Source organism: Mytilus galloprovincialis, chromosome 11 (genome assembly GCF_965363235.1).
Source record: "Mytilus galloprovincialis chromosome 11, xbMytGall1.hap1.1, whole genome shotgun sequence".
Lineage (NCBI taxonomy): Eukaryota > Metazoa > Mollusca > Bivalvia > Mytilida > Mytilidae > Mytilus > Mytilus galloprovincialis.
Genome location: NC_134848.1, coordinates 79,343,525 through 79,368,905, shown reverse-complemented (window position 1 = coordinate 79,368,905; position 25,381 = coordinate 79,343,525). Strand labels below are relative to the sequence as shown.

General features: G+C 32.8%; 1 protein-coding gene across 1 annotated transcript in view; it reads right to left on the bottom strand.

The window, feature by feature from the left end:
• Positions 1-25,381, bottom strand: part of LOC143052873 (uncharacterized) — a 151,086-nt gene that overhangs the window by 15,183 nt on the left and 110,522 nt on the right. Inside the window, exons 10-18 of the mRNA XM_076226021.1 lie at positions 17,366-17,470; positions 11,090-11,182; positions 7,771-7,846; positions 6,857-7,105; positions 5,894-6,190; positions 4,045-4,377; positions 2,779-2,888; positions 1,145-2,350; positions 333-372 (exon numbers count right to left, since the gene is read on the bottom strand). Of these exons, the coding sequence (XP_076082136.1) occupies positions 333-372; positions 1,145-2,350; positions 2,779-2,888; positions 4,045-4,377; positions 5,894-6,190; positions 6,857-7,105; positions 7,771-7,846; positions 11,090-11,182; positions 17,366-17,470 (2,509 nt within the window). The remainder of the gene's footprint in view (positions 1-332; positions 373-1,144; positions 2,351-2,778; positions 2,889-4,044; positions 4,378-5,893; positions 6,191-6,856; positions 7,106-7,770; positions 7,847-11,089; positions 11,183-17,365; positions 17,471-25,381) is intronic.

Genomic DNA, 25,381 nt, shown 5'->3' with positions numbered 1-25,381 from the left:
CCTATTTTAAAGATTTAAATAAAGATAAAGAATGTGTCAGTGAGATATATATGCATGTAATTCTATACATCGAAATACCACAAGACTGGTAAACGTGACTGAGTTATGTAGTAATACACATTGTACATGTTGTATATACGTTTCATAACATTTGGTTCAGGCAGACTAAAGTTAGATAACAAAAACTAAATTCAGGATGTACCAACGGACGAACAGAGGGATCATAAAAAAAATACGTATTGCATCCTCCACTGAAAAAATATAATGTTTTGTTGGTGTTATATCATCAATGCTAGCATTTACAATATTACTATCGTCCATATATATCTTACCAGGGCAATTTTCAGTGCACCTGTCATCTTTTGTATGTAACTGTAAGATAAGTATAATGTAAGTCATATACATGTTACACATAGCAAATTATATCGTCATTAAATGTAATTAGTTGAAGGTGTACTGGTTGACAATATTGTTTGTTAAAATCGAAATAGTAAAATTGATGCTCCGTTTTTAACAGTCTAATTTTTACACATAATGGGAACTTTTTTTAAGTGTTTGATGATTGAATTTTTGCACGACCTTGACTATAATCTACAACCCTCCCACGTTAGGCTAGGTAATCAATATTTGTCACCTTTTAGTTAATCTTTGCTTTTTTGCCTACACAATGGAAAAGGGCAATCTTTTCTATAAAAAAAACTTACCATTTTGTCGGTTTGTCTAATTTCTAGATCTTGTCTGTGTTATAATTTTGGTTGACTACAGTATATTCCATATGTTTGACCAAATGTTTGAGAGAGTAAATATTTTCATTAATGTGTAGTTATTCTTATAAGTTGACAACGGACACTTTCGGCTATGCTATGCTATTTTTATTTCGCTGTTATCAGTTTTTCTGTTTCGATTATAATTTTTTGCATAATATTTTTTGCATAATATAAATGACATTTCTTCAACAATATTGATGTGGAATGCTTGTTTTATTTACGTGTTTGTTTTTATTCGAATATCAATAAAATTGAAGTATCAGGTCTGCTAACTAGTGTTTTGAATATAATTATGATAAATTGACATACTCTAATATGAGCATAAATGCCATGTCATACAACAGTGAAGTCAGTATTGTATAAACAAACAAATATACCTTGTCTGCAAACCATATTGACACATCATTTGTTTTGTGTTTTGTCTTGTGTTCTGGGCATATCCACTCCTTTGCTGACAATGTGTGGTCAAAAAAGCAAAGGTCTGTCCCACAAGGAATACCAATCTGAATGGTAAACGGCAAATCTCTATTACAAGCAGAATCCCCTGAAACTAAGAAATAGAAATTGGAAATGTTTGTGATAGCATGTGTAAGGCATTCCTGGGCTGTAGATGCAATTGTTGGTATAATAGTGTTTTTGTTGTCTTTGTGTATGAGCGAAACAATGAATCTGTTTCCCTGAATGTCAAATCTCATATCATGGTCCGCGTCAATTCTTACATCAGCACTGTCTGTAAATATCATCAGACGACTGGATTTAGCACTGACGCGTAACTTCCATATTGATATGAAAGTGGCAATGAATCTGTACAAAATAGCAGGTGGTACAACTTCCTCCTTAAACCTGTAAGCCAGATGGATGCTTCTGTCATGGTCTATCTGTTGGCTCTCTTCTCTTTTGTTACTAATCATGCATGGCACCAAGAAAAAGTCTGATCCATCTTCATCGTCTTTTGGTCTACACATTATGTCCAAATGAACCAACATGTCCACTATGTAATCATTATGTGCCCAGATCTCACGAAAACAGTCTTGCTTCCATATTTCATATAAGTCCCGTTTCAACAATTTTCCGCTTTCTTTCAGAGATTTTAAGATTTCTTTGAGGTGCTCTGGCCAAAACTGGTCATCAGTGACAATAGAACGTAATACATCCACCAAAAACACAGGATCAATTATAACATTGTCTCTCAGGCCAGCTTCATCAAAGTAGATCAGTTTTCCCAGAGCATGGTTAACCTTTAGAAACGATTTAAGCTGAGCAGAGGTTAAGGCTATTTTGTCGTTTTGCTTGTTTATGTCATTCAGTTCATCCATTGTAAGTATTTTCTTGTTTTCCTCTACTTTTCTTGCTAGCTGAAGTTCCAGGGGTACAAACTTGGTTGGCATCAGTTCCCCACAGCGAGGATGGTCTAATGCAACGTCTACCAACTGCTTCTTTAATGTGGCCAGTTCTTCGTCCTCCTTGTTTCTTGCATTAACAAAGATGAGTGGTTTGTATTGAAGATGTTTTTTTCCTCCATGGTTTTGAAAGAGTTCTTCGATTGAGTTTTCTAATGAAGTTCTCTGTTCTTCAACATCACCCTAAAATAAACATAAATCATAGTGTTATATAAACAGCCCGGTTTTTACAGAGTCTATGGTCTTATATATTACCCTATCATATGCTTTAATAAATAGCAATGAACAAAGACCAGTCACACTTTCTAATATCGTTGCCATTCGGGGATTTTACATCTTGTATAGATCAGCTTTTTATAACGACTTTAAATTCTAGTTGTGTATATTGATTATGCATAAACGAAAGTTACTTCAATAATTACAGGTTTATTCTATCATTGATTTAAAAGATTGGTTCATGGACACGCAACTCACCACACAACTATTTTGATATACTGTATACAATATTAGAAGATTAATAGAAAAACGAGAGAGAGTTTACATTTTTAAACAGCAGATGACAATGAATACAGATTAAAAAGATTACAGTTAGAAATCATTATAGTACATACTTTGACTAGATCTTTGTGGGTTGCCACACATAGAATTTTCGGGTACTCTTTATTTTCCACAACAGTCTTGCAATAAGTGAGGACGGAATTGACCCAATGGATAAGATATACTACAACAAACAAACATACATACATGTATATTATTGAGAGTACTAATCTACATTGAGACATAACAAAATAATATAGGTATAAAAATACTATAACTTTTGAAATATAATCATTTCCTTTGAAGATACCTTGTAGGATCTGCTTACCCTTCCGGAGCACCTGAGATCACCCCTAGTTTTTTGGTGGGGTTCGTGTTGTTTATTCTTTAGTTTTCTGTGTTGTGTCGTGTGTGCTGTTGTTTGTTTGTTTGTCTTTTTCATTTTTAGCCATGGCGTTGTCAGTTGTTTTAGATTTATGAGTTTGACTGTCCCTTTGGTATCGTTTGTCCCTCTTTTGTAAATTATAATCTGCCTTGTTTAAACATGTAAAATTGAAAACAAAATCTGTATGTTTTTTTTTTAAATATGGGTCTCTCTCAAATTACACTACAATTTTGCTTTCTAGGTTGGTGCAGTATCCTATACAATATATTTATAGAACTGAATAAAAGTGTTATCCCTTTTATACAATAGGAGTTGATCTATGTTATCTCCTGTTTTTCAGAATACAGGACACACCACTGAAATCCATAATCAAATTCACAGTATAAATGTGCGACATTTATTTTAATTTATTTGTGTATTGTTCACACGTAGATTAAGTGTTTTTTTATGTATTGCTTGGTGTACAAAAAATATGCACGATCCTGGGAAAATAAATGAACTGATTTTCCAGACAAAAATCATAATGCATTTGTTGAATGGTTACTAGCATGACAAGGCATTAATAACTAATGCCATGTGTTTGAAAAATCATCTTGAGCCAATGCATTTTTTCAACAGCTTCGTAAGGTCATACGTTTCAATTTTGATCCCACTCAGCTTTTTGTTCTTACGAAATGGGGTCGAAATTAATGAAACCCTTCTTTTGTTAAGTGATGTTTGAAAACACCAAACTGTTTGAGTCAAACACACTTAATGGGTTAATTTTGCAATACTACGGTTATAGCAGATATATAGAAATACATCATAGATATGCATCTTAAAATATGTTATCCATATATTAATGGAACATATATACTTTGTATGTAAATGGGCAATATAATTTTTGTATGTGAAGGGATAATAATTTGTTTGTACATACAAAGGACAATATCTTTCATTTATAAATATTTATTACCAGCTGTATTTCTTTGCCCCTGACATCCGGGGAGTTCTGTATACTCTGGAATGTCTTCGTGTATATCTCTGCTGCCATTGAAGATCAACAGAAATGTCCCCCGACTTGTGACGAAAAGTTGGTGAGTCAAGTGGTAGATTTTCTGACCACCAAAATCCCACAAGTCTATAGGTACAATTACCATTTCGTATTGCCCTAGAGTACACTGAGAACGTACAAGCTTGATTATTTCCTCTTCTGACATATCTATGCCAGTCAAGTTTTCTTCGATCTTAGCTTCTTCCATCTTTCCACCTCTATCATTTTGAGTTACGATATGTGAGGGTGTTCTACCTATAAAGAAACATTTCACTTTTTGAACGAAGTTACAATTTTAAAAAATCATGTAAAGTTCACTGAACATGGCATGTATTTTCGTTTAAATACTCGTGTGTGCCACGTTATCACACGTATCGAACGTATGCCATTGCACGTCTTTGAAAAGGCATGTTTTAATAGACATTTACGGAAAGTCTCGGAACCGACTGTTTACACTGACCTTAACAGGTAAAAGGTCGTACTAACATAAAACAAAAGTATTCAGATGTGAATATTTGACCTTGTACAGACAAGACCGACACACTGATTTTTGCATTCTATTTCAAAAGGTAACTGTCCACAGCAAAACATGTCAACTAACTGTAACACATTACTAAGACTCAGGACCGAACATGCTTTGTGCTTAGTAGAGAAAAAGTAAATATAATTTTCTAAGTGTATGATTTGACCATTGGTGAATCTATAATTTCCAGAAACGGGGGACCGCTACATTGTTTGGTTCTTAAATGCCGTTATGTTAATAAAACATTTCAGAGAAGGGGAGAAGGGCGCTTTACCATCAATTCTCAGTCGTCAATAGTAATACCTTACATAGTTTTGTATATTATAAATATTGTTCCTTAAATTCCGGCAAGATGCAAGGGGATAAAACAACCCCTTGTCTGCAACCTCTTTAACACGTAACAAAGTCTGAAAGAAAATTTTGCTGTGTATCTACTGATTTGGTATTAGTAAAACAAAATGATTGAACAATTGGAAAGACCAAGAACCTGTTCTATGAAAATCCCGGAAATTGAATCGAACATTTTTTTTTCAAAATAAATCAATGAGGAGGAGAATGCCTGGGATATTATATCCTGCAGTGTAGTGTAGTAAATTATATAATTATCAATTTGGTATTTTCACCAATAAATCTCTCAGGTATAAATACTGTCAGACTTTCTATTTATTAAGATTGATAAAACCATTGTTGTTCCTTTCTACAATGCAATCTGATGCTTATTTGTGAATTGTATTTAAAAGACTGATCGGACGACAATTTGTCATATATTGTTCGATTGGTCACCTTTCGGTATTTAAGTTTAAAAACCTTGTTTGAGGTAATAGACATTGACCATATTCAATTGATCTATATACAAATGTATACTATATATAATATATAATTGTATCTTATGCAATTAGTACGATACCTAAATCACTAAATGCAATCATAATATAATCCATAATTAGACATGCAACAAAACTATACAATGATATGTGTGCTTGCATATTTCGGTATTAGCAAGAGATTAAAGTACATACTACTGATGCAAACAGAGCGATACACCTTCCTGTTGTACGTTTTTTGTTTTGTTTTTATCTACGAAAGAATATATTCTACTCATTTTTGTTATATTATCCTCTTGTTTACATCAGCTGTTCTATTTTCATTATTTACCAAACACAATTGACGACCATTGTTTCCATAGATTTTGATACATGAATGTTTCAAAATGAATCTGATCTGGCACAAATAAAAACACAACTGTACCTTTAAATGCTTTCTGTATTTGATTTGGGAGATCGAGGAACGCTTGGAGCTTTGACTTCTTTTTGACATGTGGAATATTGTCCTGAGATATAAGAGCACCTGGTTTTGACATGTTCCCGCTATGCGTTACTTCACTTGCATCCGGAATAGAGGTAACAGCATCTTGATTCTTCGTCTCCTCGCTTTGTTTTACTGTATCGAGATCTTCTTTATCATCAACTGATTTAACAGCACCTACTGTAGCTGTCACTTCTTTACTCCTGAGTAAGCTTTGAACTGTGGCGTTCAATATGGTTCCTAAAAATGAATAATCTGATTTATGAAAAATTTCGAAATTATATTTAAAAAATTGTAAAAAATATGTAATCGCATAAACAAGTGAAGGAGTTGAGTGATGGTTGTTTGTGGGGTCTGTTATGTTGTCAATTGTTTATGTTTATTGTTGAATTTATAAGACGTCTTTATACAACATGACGTTCCATCTAAAAGTCCCGAATGGTGACAGAATAAGCAGACTTAAATGTAATGTATTATGTTGTTAGTAGAGAAGAAGATTTTAATTAAATTAGATTCATGAACTAATCTTCGTATTACCAGTTTCAGTCAAAGTGGAAAATAGAAATCCGAATACCAGCTATTGTAACAGTTACATAAAATTTGAATCTAGGTCGATGTTTAAATGGTAACTCGATTTGCCCATTTACCTTGGCAATGATTCGTTCTTTGACCTAGTTTTAATATTATTATTGTTCAAACTCCGTTCTGATTTAAATCATATTCTAACTTAAACTTTGAGCATTAGCTACAACTAAACGTATTGTTCTCAATTTATCTATCACACTTTGAACTGAAGTTTAAAACCTATTCTTACAGGAACTTTCATCAATCTCCAGCTCGAAACATTACAGTAAATTTCATTTAGATCAGTTAACTCCTATTGCTTATTTGTTAGATAATAAATACCATGCTTTAGGAATATCCAACAACGTTCTTTTATGTCCATTCCAGCCCTTCCCAGGTAAATCCATATACCATCCGTAGATTGCCGTTCTTCTGGAGCCTCGTCTCCAACTAAAATTTTGGCTAAACTCGTTTTCCCCACACCAAATGGACCAGTTAAAAAAATTCTGTTCCAGAAGCACCTGTACGCCCCGCTCATTAACAGACCTTTGAATTCCTTATCAGAGAAGATAAGTATTTCTTCTTTAGGGCCTGTAATATTATAGCCGAAAGTAATATGAATTACAAAATATGGACTTCAATTTTCAGAAATATTATTCTGCCATAATAAGAAAAGCCAGTATAAACAAGAAAGGAGTTTTATATATCGTCACATGTACACAGTACACATCAATATCATATATCTCCAGATCAAATTTCGCATAACTCTTTAACTTACCCTACCTAAACATGCTATTATGTGTTAAGATTATTTGACTTAAATGTTTTGGCTCCTTCCAGTCATTAATATGTTATTGTGGTTTTGCATGAAAACATTTAAAAAAAATAATTAAATAATCACCTCACAAAGAAATTGTAATACGTAACAGCAAATCCATCTGCATGAACATTTAATCAAATTTAAAGAAGAAGTGATTCCAGAAGTTCTCAATAGATAGCAATATTATCAGTTAAAAGTTCACAAAACAAACCTAATCATACAGCGGAAAAGTAACAACATATATTCCATACTATGCATATATTAACACAAATAACAGTTTTACTAAACACGAATTGACTACCAGACATAAACGAACATCCTTTATATTTTCAACATCACATTAAAGTGTATCAAACCAGTTACTAAGTCATAAATCATTAACAGTGAGTTACAGTTTTATAGGTGTTTATCACACATATTATATAAAAAATCAAACCTTTCGATACTTTTAATAGACCCTTCTGCTGAGGGTTTTTTGAGCTGACGTTTTGATTTTCTGTTGACATGACGATCTACAACATGAAATTTACTTGTAAAAGATATCAAATTATATATTTAATTAAATGCTATTTAATTTCTGACCTGAAATTAATGCATATTGTTGACTAAATAAATGTTCCATTGATTGAAGTCAATTCTTAACATATGTGTCGGTTAGTGTATAGAAAGGTATATACTATGAAAATTAGAGCTCGGGGCATATTTTCATAGTATATACCTTTCTATACACTATTCAATTTAGCACATATTTACAACTTGAATAATCCTGTAATTAGTCTACTGATATGTTTTGGCTGACTATGTGTAGCTCATTTACGTAGTTTTGTAAATTTGCTCACTATTATCATTGTAAAATATTGACTCCAGAATGAAAAGATTGTAGTTGCTGGTGTAAGTATGTTAATGGTATAAAGCTGTGTTTTATTATACATGATAAATTTTAAAACATATAGATATTTTGAAGTGACAGATCCAAAAAGAAGGTGTTGGAAAACGCTTATTGTTTGGGATGATCAATGCTTTGAATAAGAACATACAGTTGGGACCCTCCCCTTTTATGTTGGGTTGGGACACCTTTTACAAATGGATGGACCTGCCCTGGTATGTACCCTAAGGTAGTGTAGTGGATAGTTTACATGCATGAAATATCTGTCACTGGACATTAAGCAATCAATAATCAATCAATTCATTACGAAATAGATCAAATTGCTTTAATTTCCCTTCACAATGTTTCATGGTTCACTCTATTTTTGGGTACATAGTAATTACATGGAAGATACATGATTACAATTTTAGATGGCATTGTACTTTAATCAAGTTATAAATAACTATATATGTTACTTTTTATTTAATTTAGAGAAACTTTTATTGTCAAAAACATTTTTAGATCCAAATATTAAATAGTGGGGTGTTTAATTTGAAAACTAATTACGTACTATGTAGTTTAATTTGGAAAACAACATTTTTTCCAAATAGCCAGTAGCAATTTTTATTTCAAGATCTTGATTACGATACAATGAAATCTTACCCTTGTGGTCATTCATGCGTTGTAACTTAGTACACGGAAACAGTATGTACTATGAAAGTTAGAAGGCAAATTCAAGCAATTTAATTGGACGCTAAGTTGTAAGTATGTGCTAAATTACTTATAACACAAAATTCAATTGCAACAATTTTTTGTTAACATTGGTGTTCTCCAATTGTTTTGATCAAGTAAGTATGTAATTAACACGGATATAATGTGTTTTATAAGCAAACTTGATAGAAAGGTCAATAATATTAGATATTCCCACACAATGGAGCCATTTCCACAAATAAAACATAACTCATTGTGATCCACAAAACTAGATTATCTTAATGTTTTACTAGAATTTTAAACCAATGCTTTTTGTATTCTATAATTGTACAAAAGTAATAATAAAAGGAATAACTAGAGACTCCAAAGAGTCTGTGTCGCTCACCTTGGTCTATGATCATACTAAACAAAGGACATACATAATAAATTAGAATATAATTGATGAGAAAATTATGTTTTGGTGATGATGATATGTTTGTCAATCTTACTTTACTGAACATTCTTGCTGTTTATGATTTTCTCTATTTATAATGACCTTGGCTCAGTAGTTTCAAAGGAAAATATTTTGTAAAAGTTTTCAAAAATTTACATAAATTTAGGAAAATTGTTTAAAAAGCAATAATCCTGAAGGGGTCAATTGACCATTTTGGTCATGTTGACCTATTTGTATATCTTACTTTCCTATACATACGTATTGTTTACAGTTTATCTTTATCTAAAATAATATTCAGGATAATAACCAAAAACTGCAAAATTTTCTAAAAAATACCAATTAAAGGGCAGGAACCCAACAACGGGTTGCCTGATTTGTCTGACAATTGCAGAGCAGTTAGATCTTGACTTAATGAACATATTTAAATGAATTAGATTTTCTCTAACCGCTTTGAATTCAGAGATAATAGCCAAAAATTGCATTTTACCCCTATGTACCATTTTTAGCTATGTCGGCTATTTTGGTTCATGGACAAGGTCATTGGACACATTATTGAAACTACATACCCTTAAGATGATGTTTGCCAAGTTTGGTTAAATTTGTCTAAGTAGTGTCAGATTTGCTCTAAATGCTTTGGTTTCAAAGATATAAGCCAACATCTACATTTTACATTTTACCACTATGTTCTATTTTTAGCCATGGCGACCACCTTGATTGGATGGCCGGGTCATCGGATACATTTTTTTAACTAGATACCCCAAGGATGATTGTGCCAATGTTGGTAAAATTTTGTCAAGTAGTTTCAGAGGACAAGATTTTTGTAAAAGTTTACGAACGCCGGACGACGACCGCCAAGTGATGAGAAAAGCTCACTTGGCCCTCTGAACCAGGTGAGCTAAAAAAAACACATAGTTTTAAATATTTAATTTCATATTGATGCTTAAAATATATTATCACCCAGTATTTTAAAATCGTGTTTTATTTGTGTTTTTACATTTTTGTGTTCTAATTTTATTTTTCACTTTGAACATGGAGACACTTATGTTTATGACCTGTTTGAGTTCAATTAGATATCAAACAATAAAAAATATACTCTTCAAACTTAATAATGCAAACATGAAATTTGGTTGGCCTAACAAAATCATCGAAAAAACCAAGTCAACTTTTCTGAAATATGAACCGTCATTGAAGTTTCAGTGTTAACATTTTCCTGTGTTTGAAATTTTGGTGAATTTGACTTCTAATGTTATCTTAACAAGCTATATGCATTTCATACTCATACATTGTACATACGATAAATGTAGTGATATTTGATTATGGTTGATGACTGTATGTTGCCCTTTAAATTTTCAATTTCATTGTGTTGTGTTATAAGGTTGCTTTGTTGTCTTGACTTACAATATTTTATAGATAGATTGATGATTTTATCAATTTATACACATCATTTTGCTTGAGATGTTTATATTAAATTAATTGATTACTATACTAAAAAGTCACATGACAAACAATATTACTTCGATATGTTTGAAGTTCGTTTCTCCTAAATTAATGACATGTCTACTGAAATAATTTATATACTTTTCGACACTTTTGTGGTCGTTATCTGCCGTTTAATAAAACAATACTACAAAGTCACATAACAAAACTATCACTCCTCTCTGTTCCATGATTGTTTTTTTTCATCATTAATATGTTCTGTATACTTTTGTGATCGTTATCTACCATTTAGTAGAGCAGTACATGTACCTTGAGATAGTCCATTATTTTTTTCTTTTCTTTTCTTTTTTCTGTAGAATCTTGTCGGTTTTTCTCTGCAGCAAGCTGGTAAGGAGTTTTACCCTAAAACACAATATAATAGTATACATATGTTCCTTAACATTAGTTGCCTTGCCATATCGCAGAGAAGTTGTTGTTTTGGTCGCTGCTCGAATATGTATATATCTTCTGTTTGAAACTAAATAATGACAAATTTAACATAACGTTTGATCTTTGATGTATTTTATCCATTTGATTGCCTTAGAACATTTTGCCCATTGACACCCATTATTCTTTTTATAAATCTTTACATATATAATTATACATGTTATAAGCATTCTGTAATTTTTTTTTTTTTGAGAACGTTAACCTGTCCATGATAAAACTATGAAAAATCAAGAGAGAATATTTAACCGACATAATTTCAATGGCTTATATCTCGAAAACAAGCACATTTACATCTATTTTATTTGTGTTCTATTGGTTCTTTTATTAATTCCCTATCAATATATACTAGTGTTATTAAAGGCTAGTCATTTTGAAACTGAGGAGCGATTTTCCTGAAGTCTTGTAATAATTTCTAGCATAGCCAAAAACTTACATGATGTCTATCAGTAATAGCAATGGATTCATTTATTGTGTTAAAAAAGAAGGACGCAAGATACAAGAGGGACAGTCAAACTCATAGATTGAAAATAAACTGAAAACGCCATGGCTAAAAATTTAAGAGACAAACAGACAAACAATAGTACACATGACATAACATGGAAAACTAAAGAATAAGCAACACGAACCCCACCAAAATATGGGGGTGATCTCACGTGCTCCGGAAGGGTATGTAGATCCTGCTCCATATGTGGCACCCGTCGTGTTGCTCATGTCATAACACATTTCCTTTTAAAATGGGCCGGGCTCTGTCAGAAATGCCGTATTTTTGGCTATTTTAATCTTTACAGAGAGTGAATCAAATTGGTCGGAAATAATAGGGGGTCCCTGACTATTTAAGCTCAAAATTTTACTTTTAAACATGTATGTAAAAGGGACCATTTTTCAATGAAATGATAGGGACAATAGAAGTGTTGACATATATTTTTATCGGAATGTGACACATGGTTCAAAACTTTAGTATAAAAAGCTTTAATATAGCTTCAAAGATTAAGCAAATACAAAAATAGGTTTCCGATAAGGAAAACAAAAATATGTAGCCTTTAGGGCGAAGTGTACGTAATTGCACGCCTCTAGTGGAATACGTGATTAAAAACGTTCGTCGTTAGTTACGCAAGTTATCTCCCTTACTGCAAGAAAGGACACACGAAAGGGAAACTACTTTTTGCGTTCTATCATGAATCCTACTGCTGTCTTAAAACCTCATAAAAATTATCTGAATTACCCCAGTTAGCAATCAAAGCATTCTATTGTTTCGTGCAGCCTGACCTTATACACTGTTTTTGTTTTGAACGCGTAGGAGTAGGCATTTCGTTTTAAGTTAAAACGCCTCACAAAAAATTATAAACAAATATTCTACTTCTATTGATATCAAATTAATTAAAATGAAACCTGAATTGACCCAACAATATCGTTTTAAAAAGCCTTAGTTTTGAACGAAAAACACACAGTACTCATCGTAAAGTTTTAAACCATAGATTACGAATAATTATTGAATCACATGTGAATTTAATTGACATGATCGTATTTTGTGCAATTAAAAATTTTAGGACATGATTTGTTTTCATATAAAAATAAGACGACACTAAGAGAATAATTTTACCACCAGTGTACACTTACAAGTCGGAAGAACAAAGACGTAAAACAAATAAAAAATAAACAAATTAGGCCCAAAAAATTACTCAGTAACTTCAAAGTTGTCTCACTTTAACATTTATCTTAGAATAAGTATAAACTTAGTCATTCAACGCCCAGTTTTCAACTTTTTCTACATGTGTAGAAAATAAGCAGGTGTTTTCTTTTCCGTCCGTGATTTATGGGAAAACTAAATCTGAATTTAGAATCAAATTGAAATTGAAAGTACACATGTAAGATACAAATAATATGTCATTTCTTCTTCATCAAATTCCAATTTCAAGAAGACAGCGAAATTTGTTGTCTTTTATTGTGCCTGGGTGTATCATTCAAGAGAATGTAATTTTGAAGTAACATTTTATTCTCAAGTCTCAATTCAAGATTATGAATGAATAGCATATGGTATTAAAAGGATAAAGAAAAGAGGTCAGGAAAGTTTTGTTACACTTTTAACTGCAATTTAATGTTTAGTGGAATGAGAGGTGAAATAAGTTCAGACTATAGCATTTCGATAGCATTTTAAAGATTTTTTTTATTTCTTTTACCAAAGTGTACTGCAAGGGATGTTTAACGACCTCAGTGATTTTCAATGACAGTGGATCTCGCACTCGGTCAACTCTATGCCTTAACCTAGATTGCCTTTACAATAATTGATAAGCCTGCGGTTTTACTAGTCTAATAATGTAAGACTTTGGAGTTTCATAACATTTACATTTAATGTTTTTTATCGAATATTGGTGTTTTACTACCAATGTTGACACCCCTCTAAAAATAAAATCCGATACAAAAACGTTGAATGTAAATAATATGCAACTCCAAAGTCTTATATTAAGGAATAGGGGTTTACTGGTTGTTGTTCACTTTGGTTTAAGTGTCACTTCACAACATGGTATTTGTTTTTCGTTAATATTTTTTTTTATAAATAAGGCCGTTGATTTTCTGGTTTGAAATTTATCGCATTTTTCATGTTGGCCTACACCTTATGTGTTTTTCCTTCTATTGTTGAAAACAGTATGGTTGTTTATAGTTATTGCTTACACCTTAGACCTCATTAAACCAGTGGCAAGTAGTTGTCTAATTGGGAGTCATACCACATATCCTTATTTTTTCTATATTACATCTCCTTAGTTTTGCTATATAATATAAATAGGAAAGCTTTGCATAATGCAGAGGCTATATTCGTACGGCACTACGCTAGGTAAACCCGTGCAGCAATACATTATGAATAATCTCCGTGCATTACACTGAGTATATTTTCATAACATTTTATTACGTAAATTTTTAAAGCATCGAACATGATACATTCTCATAAGGTCGCCTTTGGTAATTTTGATATCATTAATTTGACACCGGATAATTTAAAGCATTACACTCTATACATTGCTAAAGCATTTCCCTATACACACAATTATTGCATAACACTGGGTATGTTCCTGTCGTAATTGCACTAGGTACATCGATCTCAAAAGTATCATATTAGGTAAAATTGAGAATTGAAATGGAGAATGTGCCATAGGTGTATGTTTTCATTTTGAATATACATGTATGAATTATCACTGTACTAGTATACATATTTTATCAGGGGCCAGCTGAAGGACGCATCCGGTGCGGGACTTTCTCGCTACATTGATGACCTATTGGTGGCCTTCGGCTGTTGTCTACTCTATGGTCGGGTTGTTGTCGTTTTGATACATTCCCCATTTCCATAAGTGAACACGTTTTAAATTTCAAGCGTCCGAAGCGCTTTTCTGGATTTACCTTGATAAGGAACACTAAAGGCCGAACATTTGAAATCCACGGATGTATAAGAACCAAAATAGTTGAATAGCCATAGTATGCATTATGCTTATTGTTAAAATCCGTGTTACCTCAAGGGTGACTGGAGAAACGAAATATGGTCACTTGGTCTTCTCCCGACAGGCAGTGAAACACTTGCCGAAGTGTGGCGTCCGTTTGGCTGTGCGGAATGTATTAAATTCGCAGTCATGTCCGGTCAGAATGGGGATGTTAAATCCGATGCATCGGTTAAAGAGAGGGCCACGCTCTTTGCAAGTAAAAAAAACCTTCCAAAAACTCTTTGAAGCGTCAATAGGTGGCCTGTTGAACGGCAAAATGTCTGTCCCTATCCAATATACCCTCATTTTCCAGAGGCACTCCAAATTTTCCAGACCATTATCCCGAATGATCTATATTATGACCGAACCTACCTATTGTATCATGCGACAGACATATTCTTTAAAATTTGCTAGTTTATTTCCTTATCAATTTAGAACACTAGAGCATTTGTAATACATAGGAAGATTGATAATACACATGCACGACATTGCTACGACATTTACAGTATTATAAAGTTACGACGTACAAGTTGTGGCGACGTTACTGAAGACAATGACGTCGCCGAATAATTTTAATGTTCCGGCCAAAAAACAAAACTTAAATAAGGAGTAGCGGAAAAACCTGTGCTAAGGACTTTCTTTGCACCGATGGATTCGTCTTTCATGTTTGAATCGTATTTCAATTTAAAAAAAAATCAGTTGACCAACACAATAGAAGATCGTGATATTGTAAAGTTATCTGATAGTTTTGATGATTTTCCCTATATATCCTTTGTATTTTTGGCGTGTCATACTGTTAATTTCAACGGCTCCTATCTCAAAAACAAAAAAGGTTACACCCTTTTTTTATTTCATTTGCTGGTGTAATTATTCAAGCAGAGTTCATATGTGAAATTTGAAAAAAATATCTCTTGTGTAGTTTAATTACGTACGCTTCACCTTAAACTTATATGTTGGCGGGAAAATTGTAAAATTTGGTGAAATGTCATTTTGAGCACCTTGAACAGAAATAAAAACAACGAATAATTTATTAGTTACAAAAATGTTACTTATTTAATCAACAAAACATCTTTAAAAAAAGGATAGTGAATTTACGACATAAACTTATAACTTTTCGTGTGCCTGGTAATTCATGCGTGAAATTAGACGCAGTTGAATAATCCCGATCCCCCCTTTAAGTGGAATTATATGTCTTTATTAATATGTCACGGAAACGATTAAAAGCTACAAAGAAAATAATCAACACCTTTGTTTAAAGACAATAAAAATCAAAACCAAGGAGTAAACAAAGACTCACAAAACCAAAGGACATTTACATCGACAGTTAAAAATAATAAATAAGAAACAACACGAACTCCACTAAAAATCGGGAGTGAAATCAGGGGCTCCAGAAAGGTAAGCATTTCCTGCACCGTATACGGCACCAGTCGTGTTATTTCTTTGTTCAAAGAACAATTTAAAGTTGACACGGAACAACGAAAATCAAGTAAAAATTTCCGCATTTCTCAATGTAAAGAATCCGTTATAAGATAAATCTGTTTGAACTTCTCACTATTACTGATTTTAAAGGTATTTTTTTAAATAATTGTTTCAATCTAAACAGTAATAGGTCAAAATACGGCTCCAACAAAGAGCCTGGTTCATACCTACAACCAAGCTACAAAAGGCCCCAACATGACTAGTGTAAACAAATTCAAACAGAAAAAACAACGATCTAATTCATAAAGAAACGAAAACCATTAAACGATTAAAATTTATAAGACCCCAATCAACACCCTTTTACGATGTCGTTAATCAATTCAATTGCCATTTAACGTTGTTTATTTGTTATATGAAGAAAATCAACAATAACAACACACAGAGTTTTATCATTCGTTTTAAGCATCAATCCCCTGTCGCTTCTCTGGCGTTAATATACAATGTTAGTCCACAGAAACAAGTGTATGATGAGGATCTAATGAAATTAACAATGAAATTCTGTAAGAAATGTTTGTGTAATATGACGCTGTAATTGTAGACAGACTCAGATTGACTTGTTACTTCGGGATTTAACACATCACATATTTGAGGGTCTTGGTGGTTAATAGATAAGAATGGGTAAACAAATCAGAATATAGGTCTGAAAAATAAAGATAAAGAAAAATAGGCAAATGAAAATAGAATTGAATAATGTGGTGCTATGATATTCATATTAGGGAAAATTGGCAAAATGAATAATCAAAGAAACAACAAATGAGGGAGTCCGCACGAAGACTGAGTGTTATTAGGTGGTTGGTTGTTGGTATTATATATTTACCGTCATGTGTTTGATTAGTGACTTGATGTATACTTGGTGTAGTGAGTTAGTGTAATAAGGTGGTGGTTGTTGGTGTTATATATTTACCGTCATGTGTTTGATTAGTGACTTATTGATGTATACTTGGTGTAGTGAGGTAGTGTAATAAGGTGGTTGATTGTCTGGGTACATTCTTACTGTTCTTTTATCTTTATTATAGATTGTTTAATTAATAGTTAATAGGATATGTAAATATTACGTGTTTTATTGACATTTGGATACAGATAAAATCAAATATTAAAATACCTCACAAAGGCTTATACTATTCTCACTATATACTATACCATTAAATAATACCTGATAAGTCTTCTCAAAGGGACTGATTCCAACTTCCTCTATCAGCACTTTTGTGACTTGTAAATTTCCAAACTGAGCAGCAAAATGTAATGCATTTTTTCCATCCTATAAACATATCAAACCATTTGACAATCAAGGCAATGCTGTGTAATTAGTATCAAACAAATACAATATAATGGTGATACATTGTACAACTGTCATTGGCGACTGTGTTAAAATATAGACATTACTATTTGGTAGCTATACACAATATATATCACATAAGATATAAGTCAGTGGTCGTAACTAAATAATATATCGAGTCGTAATAGTAGTTATATTCCGTATACAAATAAAATAAACACGTCTTTTTAAAGTTAGATGTCAACACTTCTATCAAAACTTTCATGTTGAATCAAAGTTGTTAAAGAAATATATAAAATAAGTATACTACTGGATTCAGTACGATGACACTATCAATGTGAGACCCCCTGTATTTAACCGTATTTTGTTGTTTTTGAAATATGATTTTAAATTTTCTCTGTATAATCTGAATATAAAGAGTATTAGAAATATATTTTAGAAAATGCCATGTCTGTTAAACTTGAGTTTATAACAACAAAACATATGATGATTCAGTGAAAAGAGGAGTAGGATTATACTTAAGATAACGTCTTGTCTGTCAAACCTGTGTAAATAACAACAAGATGTATGATGATTCAGTGAAAAGAGGAGTAGGATTATACTTAAGATAACGTCTTGTCTGTCAAACCTGTGTAAATAACAACAAAACATATGATGATTCAGTGAAAAGAGGAGTAAGATTATAGTTAAGCTAACGTCTTGTCTGTCAAACCTGTGTAAATAACAACAAGATGTATGATGATTCAGTGAAAAGAGGAGTAGGATTTTACTTAAGATAACGTGTTGTTTGTCAAACCAGTGTAAATAACAACAAGACGTATGATGATTCAGTGAAAAGAGGAGTAGGAGTATACTTAAGATAACGTTATGTCTGTTAAACCTGTGTAAAAAACAACAAGACGTATGATGATTCAGTGAAAAGAGGAGTAGAATTATACTTAAGACAACGTCTTGTCCGTTAAACATGTGTAAATAACAACAGGACGTATAATGATTCAGTGAAAAGAGGAGTAGGATTATACTTAAGATAACGTCTTGTCCGTAAAACATGTGTAAATAACAACAGCACGTATGATGATTCAGTGAAAAGTAGATTAGGATTATACTTAAGATAACGTGTTGTCTGTCAAACCTGTGTAAATATCAACAAGATGTATGATGATTCAGTGAAAAGAGGAGTAGGAGTATACTGAAGATAACGTCTTGTCTGTCAAACCTGTGTAAATAACAACAAGACGTATGATGTTCAGTGAAAAGAGGAGTAGGAGTATACTTAAGATAACGTCATGTCTGTCAAACCTGTGTAAATAACAACAAGACGTATGATGATTCAGTGAAAAGAGGAGTAGGATTATACTTAAGATAGAGTCTTGTCCGTCAAACCTGTGTAAATAACAACAAGACGTATGATGATTCAGTGAAAAAAGGAGTAGGAGTATACTTAAGATAGAGTCTTGTCCGTCAAACCTGTGTAAATAACAACAAGACGTATGATGATTCAGTGAAAAAAGGAGTAGGATTATACTTAAGATAGAGTCTTGTCCGTCAAACCTGTGTAAATAACAACAAGACGTATAATGATTCAGTGAAAAGAGGAGTAGGATTTTACTTAAGATAACGTGTTGTTTGTCAAACCAGTGTAAATAACAACAAGACGTATGATGATTGAGTGAAAAGAGGAGTAGGAGTATACTTAAGATAACGTCATGTCTGTTAAACCTGTGTAAATAACAACAAGACGTATGATGATTCAGTGAAAAGAGGAGTAGAATTATACTTAAGACAACGTCTTGTCCGTTAAACATGTGTAAATAACAACAGGACGTATAATGATTCAGTGAAAAGAGGAGTAAGATTATACTTAAGATAACGTCTTGTCCGTAAAACATGTGTAAATAACAACAGGACGTATGATGATTCAGTGAAAAGTAGATTAGGATTATACGTAAGATAACGTGTTGTCTGTCAAACCTGTGTCAATAACAACAAGACGTATGATGATTCAGTGAAAAGAGGAGTAGGATTATACTTAAGATAACGTCTTGTCCGTTAAACCTGTGTAAATAACAACAAGATGTATGATGATTCAGTGAAAAGAGGAGTAGGATTATACTTAAGATAACGTCTTGTCCGTCAAACCTGTGTAAATAACAACAGGACGTATGATGATTCAGTGAAAAGAGGAGTAGGAGTATACTGAAGATAACGTCTTGTCTGTCAAACCTGTGTAAATAACAACAGGACGTATAATGAATCAGTGAAAAGAGGAGTAGGAGTATACTTAAGATAACGTCATGTCTGTTAAACCTGTGTAAATAACAACAACACGTATGATGATTCAGTGAAAAGAGCAGTAGGATTATACTTAAGATACCGTCTTGTCTGTCAAACCTGTGTAAATAACAACAAGACGTATGATGATTCAGTGAAAAGAGGAGTAGGATTATACTTAATATAGAGTCTTGTCCGTCAAACCTGTGTAAATAACAACAAGACGTATGATGATTCAGTGAAAAAAGGTGTAGAATTATACTTAAGATAACGTCTTGTCTGTCAAACCTGTGTAAATAACAACAGGACGTATAATGATTCAGTGAAAAGAGGAGTAGGATTATACTTAAGATAACGTCTTGTCTGTAAAACCTGAGTAAATAACAACAAGACGTATGATGATTCTGTGAAAAGAGGAGTAGGATTTTACTTAAGATAACGTCTTGTCTGTTAAACCTGTGTAAATAACAACAAGACGTATGATGATTCAGTGAAAAGAGGAGTAGGAGTATACTTAAGATAACGTCTTGTCTGTCAAACCTGTGTAAATAACAACAAGACGTATGATGATTCAGTGAAAAGAGGAGTAGGATTATACTTAAGATAGAGTCTTGTCCGTCAAACCTGTGTAAATAACAACAAGACGTATGATGATTCAGTGAAAAGAGGTGTAGAAATATACTTAAGATAACGTCTTGTCTGTCAAACTTGTGTAAATAACAACAGGACGTATAATGATTCAGTGAAAAGAGGAGTAGGATTATACTTAAGATAACGTCTTGTCTGTCAAACCTGTGTAATAACAACAAGACGTATGATGATTCAGTGAAAAGAGAAGTAGGATTATCCTTAAGATAACGTCTTGTCTGTCAAACCTGTGTAAATAACAACAGGACGTATAATGAATCAGTGAAAAGAGGAGTAGGATTATACTTAAGATAACGTCTTGTCTGTCAAACCTGTGTAAATAACAACAAGACGTATGATGATTCAGTGAAAAGAGAAGTAGGATTATACTTAAGATAACGTCTTGTCTGTCAAACCTGTGTAAATAACAACAAGACGTATGATGATTCAGTGAAAAGAGAAGTAGGATTATACTTAGGATAACGTCTTGTCTGTCAAACCTGTGTAAATAACAACAAGACGTATGATGATTCAGTGAAAAGATGAGTAGTAGTACTATACTTAAGATAACGTCTTGTCTGTAAAACTTGTGTAAATAACAAAAGAACGTATGATGATTCAGTGAAAAGAGGGGTATACTTAAGATAACGTGTTGTCTGTCAAACTTGTGTAAATATCAACAAGAGGTATGATGATTCATTGAAAAGAGGAGTAGGAGTATACTTAAGATAATGTGTTGTTTGTCAAACCAGTGTAAATAACAACAAGACGTATGATGATTCAATGAAAAGAGGAGTAGGATTATACTTAAGATAACGTCCTGTCTGTCAAACCAGTGTAAATAACAACAAGACGTATGATGATTCAGTGAAAAGAGGAGTAGGAGTATACTTAAATTAACGTGTTGTTTGTCAAACCTGTGTAAATAACAACAAGACGTATGATGATTCAGTGAAAAGAGGAGTAGGATTATACTTAAGATAACGTCTTGTCCGTCAAACCTGTGCAAATAACAACAAGATGTATGATGATTCAGTGAAAAGAGGAGTAGGAGTATACTTAAGATAACGTGTTGTTTGTCAAACCAGTGTAAATATCAACAAGATGTATGATGATTCAGTGAAAAGAGGAGTAGGAGTATACTTAAGATAACGTGTTGTTTGTCAAACCTGTGTAAATAACAACAACATGTATGATGATTCAGTGAAAAGAGGAGTAGGAGTACTATACTTAAGATAACGTCTTGTCCGTCAAACCTGTGCAAATAACAACAAGATGTATGATGATTCAGTGAAAAGAGGAGTAGGAGTACTATACTTAAGATAACGTGTTGTTTGTCAAACCAGTGTAAATATCAACAAGATGTATGATGATTCAGTGAAAAGAGGAGTAGGAGTATACTTAAGATAACGTGTTGTTTGTCAAACTTGTGTAAATAACAACAACATGTATGATGATTCAGTGAAAAGAGGAGTAGGAGTATACTTAAGATAACGTGTTGTTTGTCAAACCGGTGTAAATATCAACAAGAGGTATGATGATTCAGTGAAAAGAGGGGTATACTTAAGATAACGTGTTGTCTGTCAAACTTGTGTAAATATCAACAAGAGGTATGATGATTCAGTGAAAAGAGGAGTAGGAGTATACTTAAGATAACGTGTTGTTTGTCAAACCAGTGTAAATAACAACAAGACGTATGATGATTCAATGAAAAGAGGAGTAGGATTATACTTAAGATAACGTCCTGTCTGTCAAACCAGTGTAAATAACAACAAGACGTATGATGATTCAGTGAAAAGAAGAGTAGGAGTACTATACTTAAGATAACGTCTTGTCTGTAAAACTTGTGTAAATAACAACAGGACGTATGATGATTCAGTGAAAAGAGGGGTAGGATTATACTTAAGATAACGTCTTGTCTGTCAAACATGTGTAAATAACAACAAGACGTATGATGATTCAGTGAAAAGAGAAGTAGGATTATACTTAATATAACGTTTTGTCCCTCAAACCTATGTAAATAACAACAGGACGTATAATGATTCAGTGAAAAGAGGAGAAGGATAATACTTAAGATAACGTCTTGTCTGTCAAACCTGTGTAAATAACAACAAGACGTATGATGATTCAGTGAAAAGAGAAGTAGGATTATACTTAATATAACGTCTTGTCTGTCAAACCTGTGTAAATAACAACAGGACGTATGATGATTCAGTGAAAAGAGGAGTAGGATTATACTTAAGATAACGTCTTGTCTGTCAAACCTGTGTAAATAACAACAAGACGTATGATGATTGAGTGAAAAGAGAAGTAGGATTATATTTAAGATAACGTATTGTCTGTCAAACCTGTGTAAATAACAACAAGACGTATGATGATTCAGTGAAAAGAGGAGTAGGAGTACTATACTTAAGATAACGTCTTGTCTGTAAAACTTGTGTAAATAACAACAGGACGTATGATGATTCAGTGAAAAGAGGGGTATACATAAGATAACGTGTTGTCTGTAAAACTTGTGTAAATAACAACAAGACGTATGATGATTCAGTGAAAAGAGGAGTAGGAGTACTATACTTAAGATAACGACATGTCTGTTAAACCTGTGTAAATAACAACAAGACGTATGATGATTTAGTGAAAAGAGGAGTAGGAGTATACTTAAGATAACGTCTTGTCTGTAAAACTTGTGTAAATAACAACAAGATGTATGATGATTCATTAAAAAGAGGAGTAGGATTATACTTAAGATAACGACATGTCTGTTAAACCTGTGTAAATAACAACAAGACGTATGATGATTTAGTGAAAAGAGGAGTAGGAGTATACTTAAGATAACGTCTTGTCTGTCAAACCTGTGTAAATAACAACAGGACGTATGATGATTCAGTGAAAAGAGGGGTATACTTAAGATAACGTGTTGTCTGTCAAACTTGTGTAAATAACAACAAGATGTATGATGATTCAGTGAAAAGAGGGGTATACTTAAGATAACGTGTTGTCTGTCAAACTTGTGTAAATATCAACAAGAGGTATGATGATTCAGTGAAAAGAGGAGTAGGAGTATACTTAAGATAACGTGTTGTTTGTCAAACCTGTGTAAATAACAACAAGACGTATGATGATTCAGTAAAAAAAGGTGTAGGAGTATACTTAAGATAACGTCTTGTCTGTCAAACCTGTGTAAATAACAACAAGACGTATGATGATTCAGTGAAAAGAGGAGTAGGAGTATACTTAAGATAACGTCTTGTCTGTCAAACCTGTGTAAATGACAACAAGACGTATGATGATTCAGTGAAAAGAGGAGTAGGATTATACTTAAGATAACGTCTTGTCTGTCAAACCTGTGTAAATAACAACACGACGTATGATGATTCAGTGTAAAGAGAATAAGGATTATACTTAAGATAACGTGTTGTTTGTCAAACCAGTGTAAATAACAATAAGATGTATGATGATTCAGTGAAAAGAGGAGTAGGAGTATACTTAAGATAACGTCTTGTCCGTCAAACCTGTGAAAATAACAACAAGATGTATGATGATTCAGTGAAAAGAGGAGTAGGATTATACTTAAGATAACGTCTTGTCCGTCAAACCTGTGTAAATAACAACAGGACGTATGATGATTCAGTGAAAAGAGGAGTAGGATTATACTTAAGATAACGTCTTGTCTGTCAAACCTGTGTAAGTAACAACAAGACGTATGATGATTCAGTGAAAAGAGGAGTAGGATTATACTTAAGATAACGTCTTGTCTGTTAAACCTGGGTAAATAACAACAAGACGTATGATGATTCTGTGAAAAGAGGAGTAGGATTATACTTAAGATAACGTCTTGTCTGTTAAACCTGGGTAAATAACAACAAGACGTATGATGATTCTGTGAAAAGAGGAGTAGGATTATACTTAAGATAACGTCTTGTCTGTTAAACCTGGGTAAATAACAACAAGATGTATGATGATTCTGTGAAAAGAGGAGTAGAATTATACTTAAGATAACGTCTTGTCTTTCAAACCTGTGTAAATAACAACAAGACGTATGATGATTTAATGAAAAGAGGAGTAGGATTATACTTAAGATAACGTCATGTCTGTCAAACCAGTGTAAATAACAACAAGACGTATGATGATTCAGTGAAAAGAGGAGTAGGATTATACTTAAGATAACGTCCTGTCTGTCAAACCAGTGTAAATAACAACAAGACGTATGATGATTCCGTGAAAAGAGGAACAGGAGTATACTTAAGATAACGTCTTGTCTGTCAAACCTGTGTAAGTAACAACAAGACGTATGCACGTTTGCACCTGTCCTAAGTCAGGAATCTGATGTACAGTAGTTGTCGTTTGTTTATGTAATATATACGTGTTTCTCGTTTCTCGTTTTGTTTATATAGATTAGACCGTTGGTTTTCCCGTTTGAATGGTTTTACACTAGTAATTTTGGGGCCCTTTATAGCTTGTTGTTCGGTGTGAGCCAAAGCTCCGTGTTGAAGGCCGTACTTTAACCTATAATGGTTTACTTTTTAAATTGTTATTTGTATGGAGAGTTGTCTCATTGGCACTCACACCACATCTTCCTATATCTATTTTAATACATAAGATAACGTGTTGTTTGTCAAACCAGTGTAAATAACAACAAGATGTATGATGATTCAGTGAAAAGAGGAGTAGGAGTATACTTAAGATAACATGTTGTTTGTCAAACCAGTGTCAATAACAACAAGACGTATGATGATTCAGTGAAAAGAGGAGTAGGATTATACTTAAGATAACGTCCTGTCTGTCAAACCTGTGTAATTAACAACAAGACGTATGATGATTCAGTGAAAAAAGGGGTAGGATTATACTTAAGATAACGTCTTGTCTGTCAAACCAGTGTAAATAACAACAAGACGTATGATGATTCAGTGAAAAGAGGAGTAGGAGTATACTTAAATTAACGTGTTGTTTGTCAAACCTGTGTAAATAACAACAAGACGTATGATGATTCAGTGA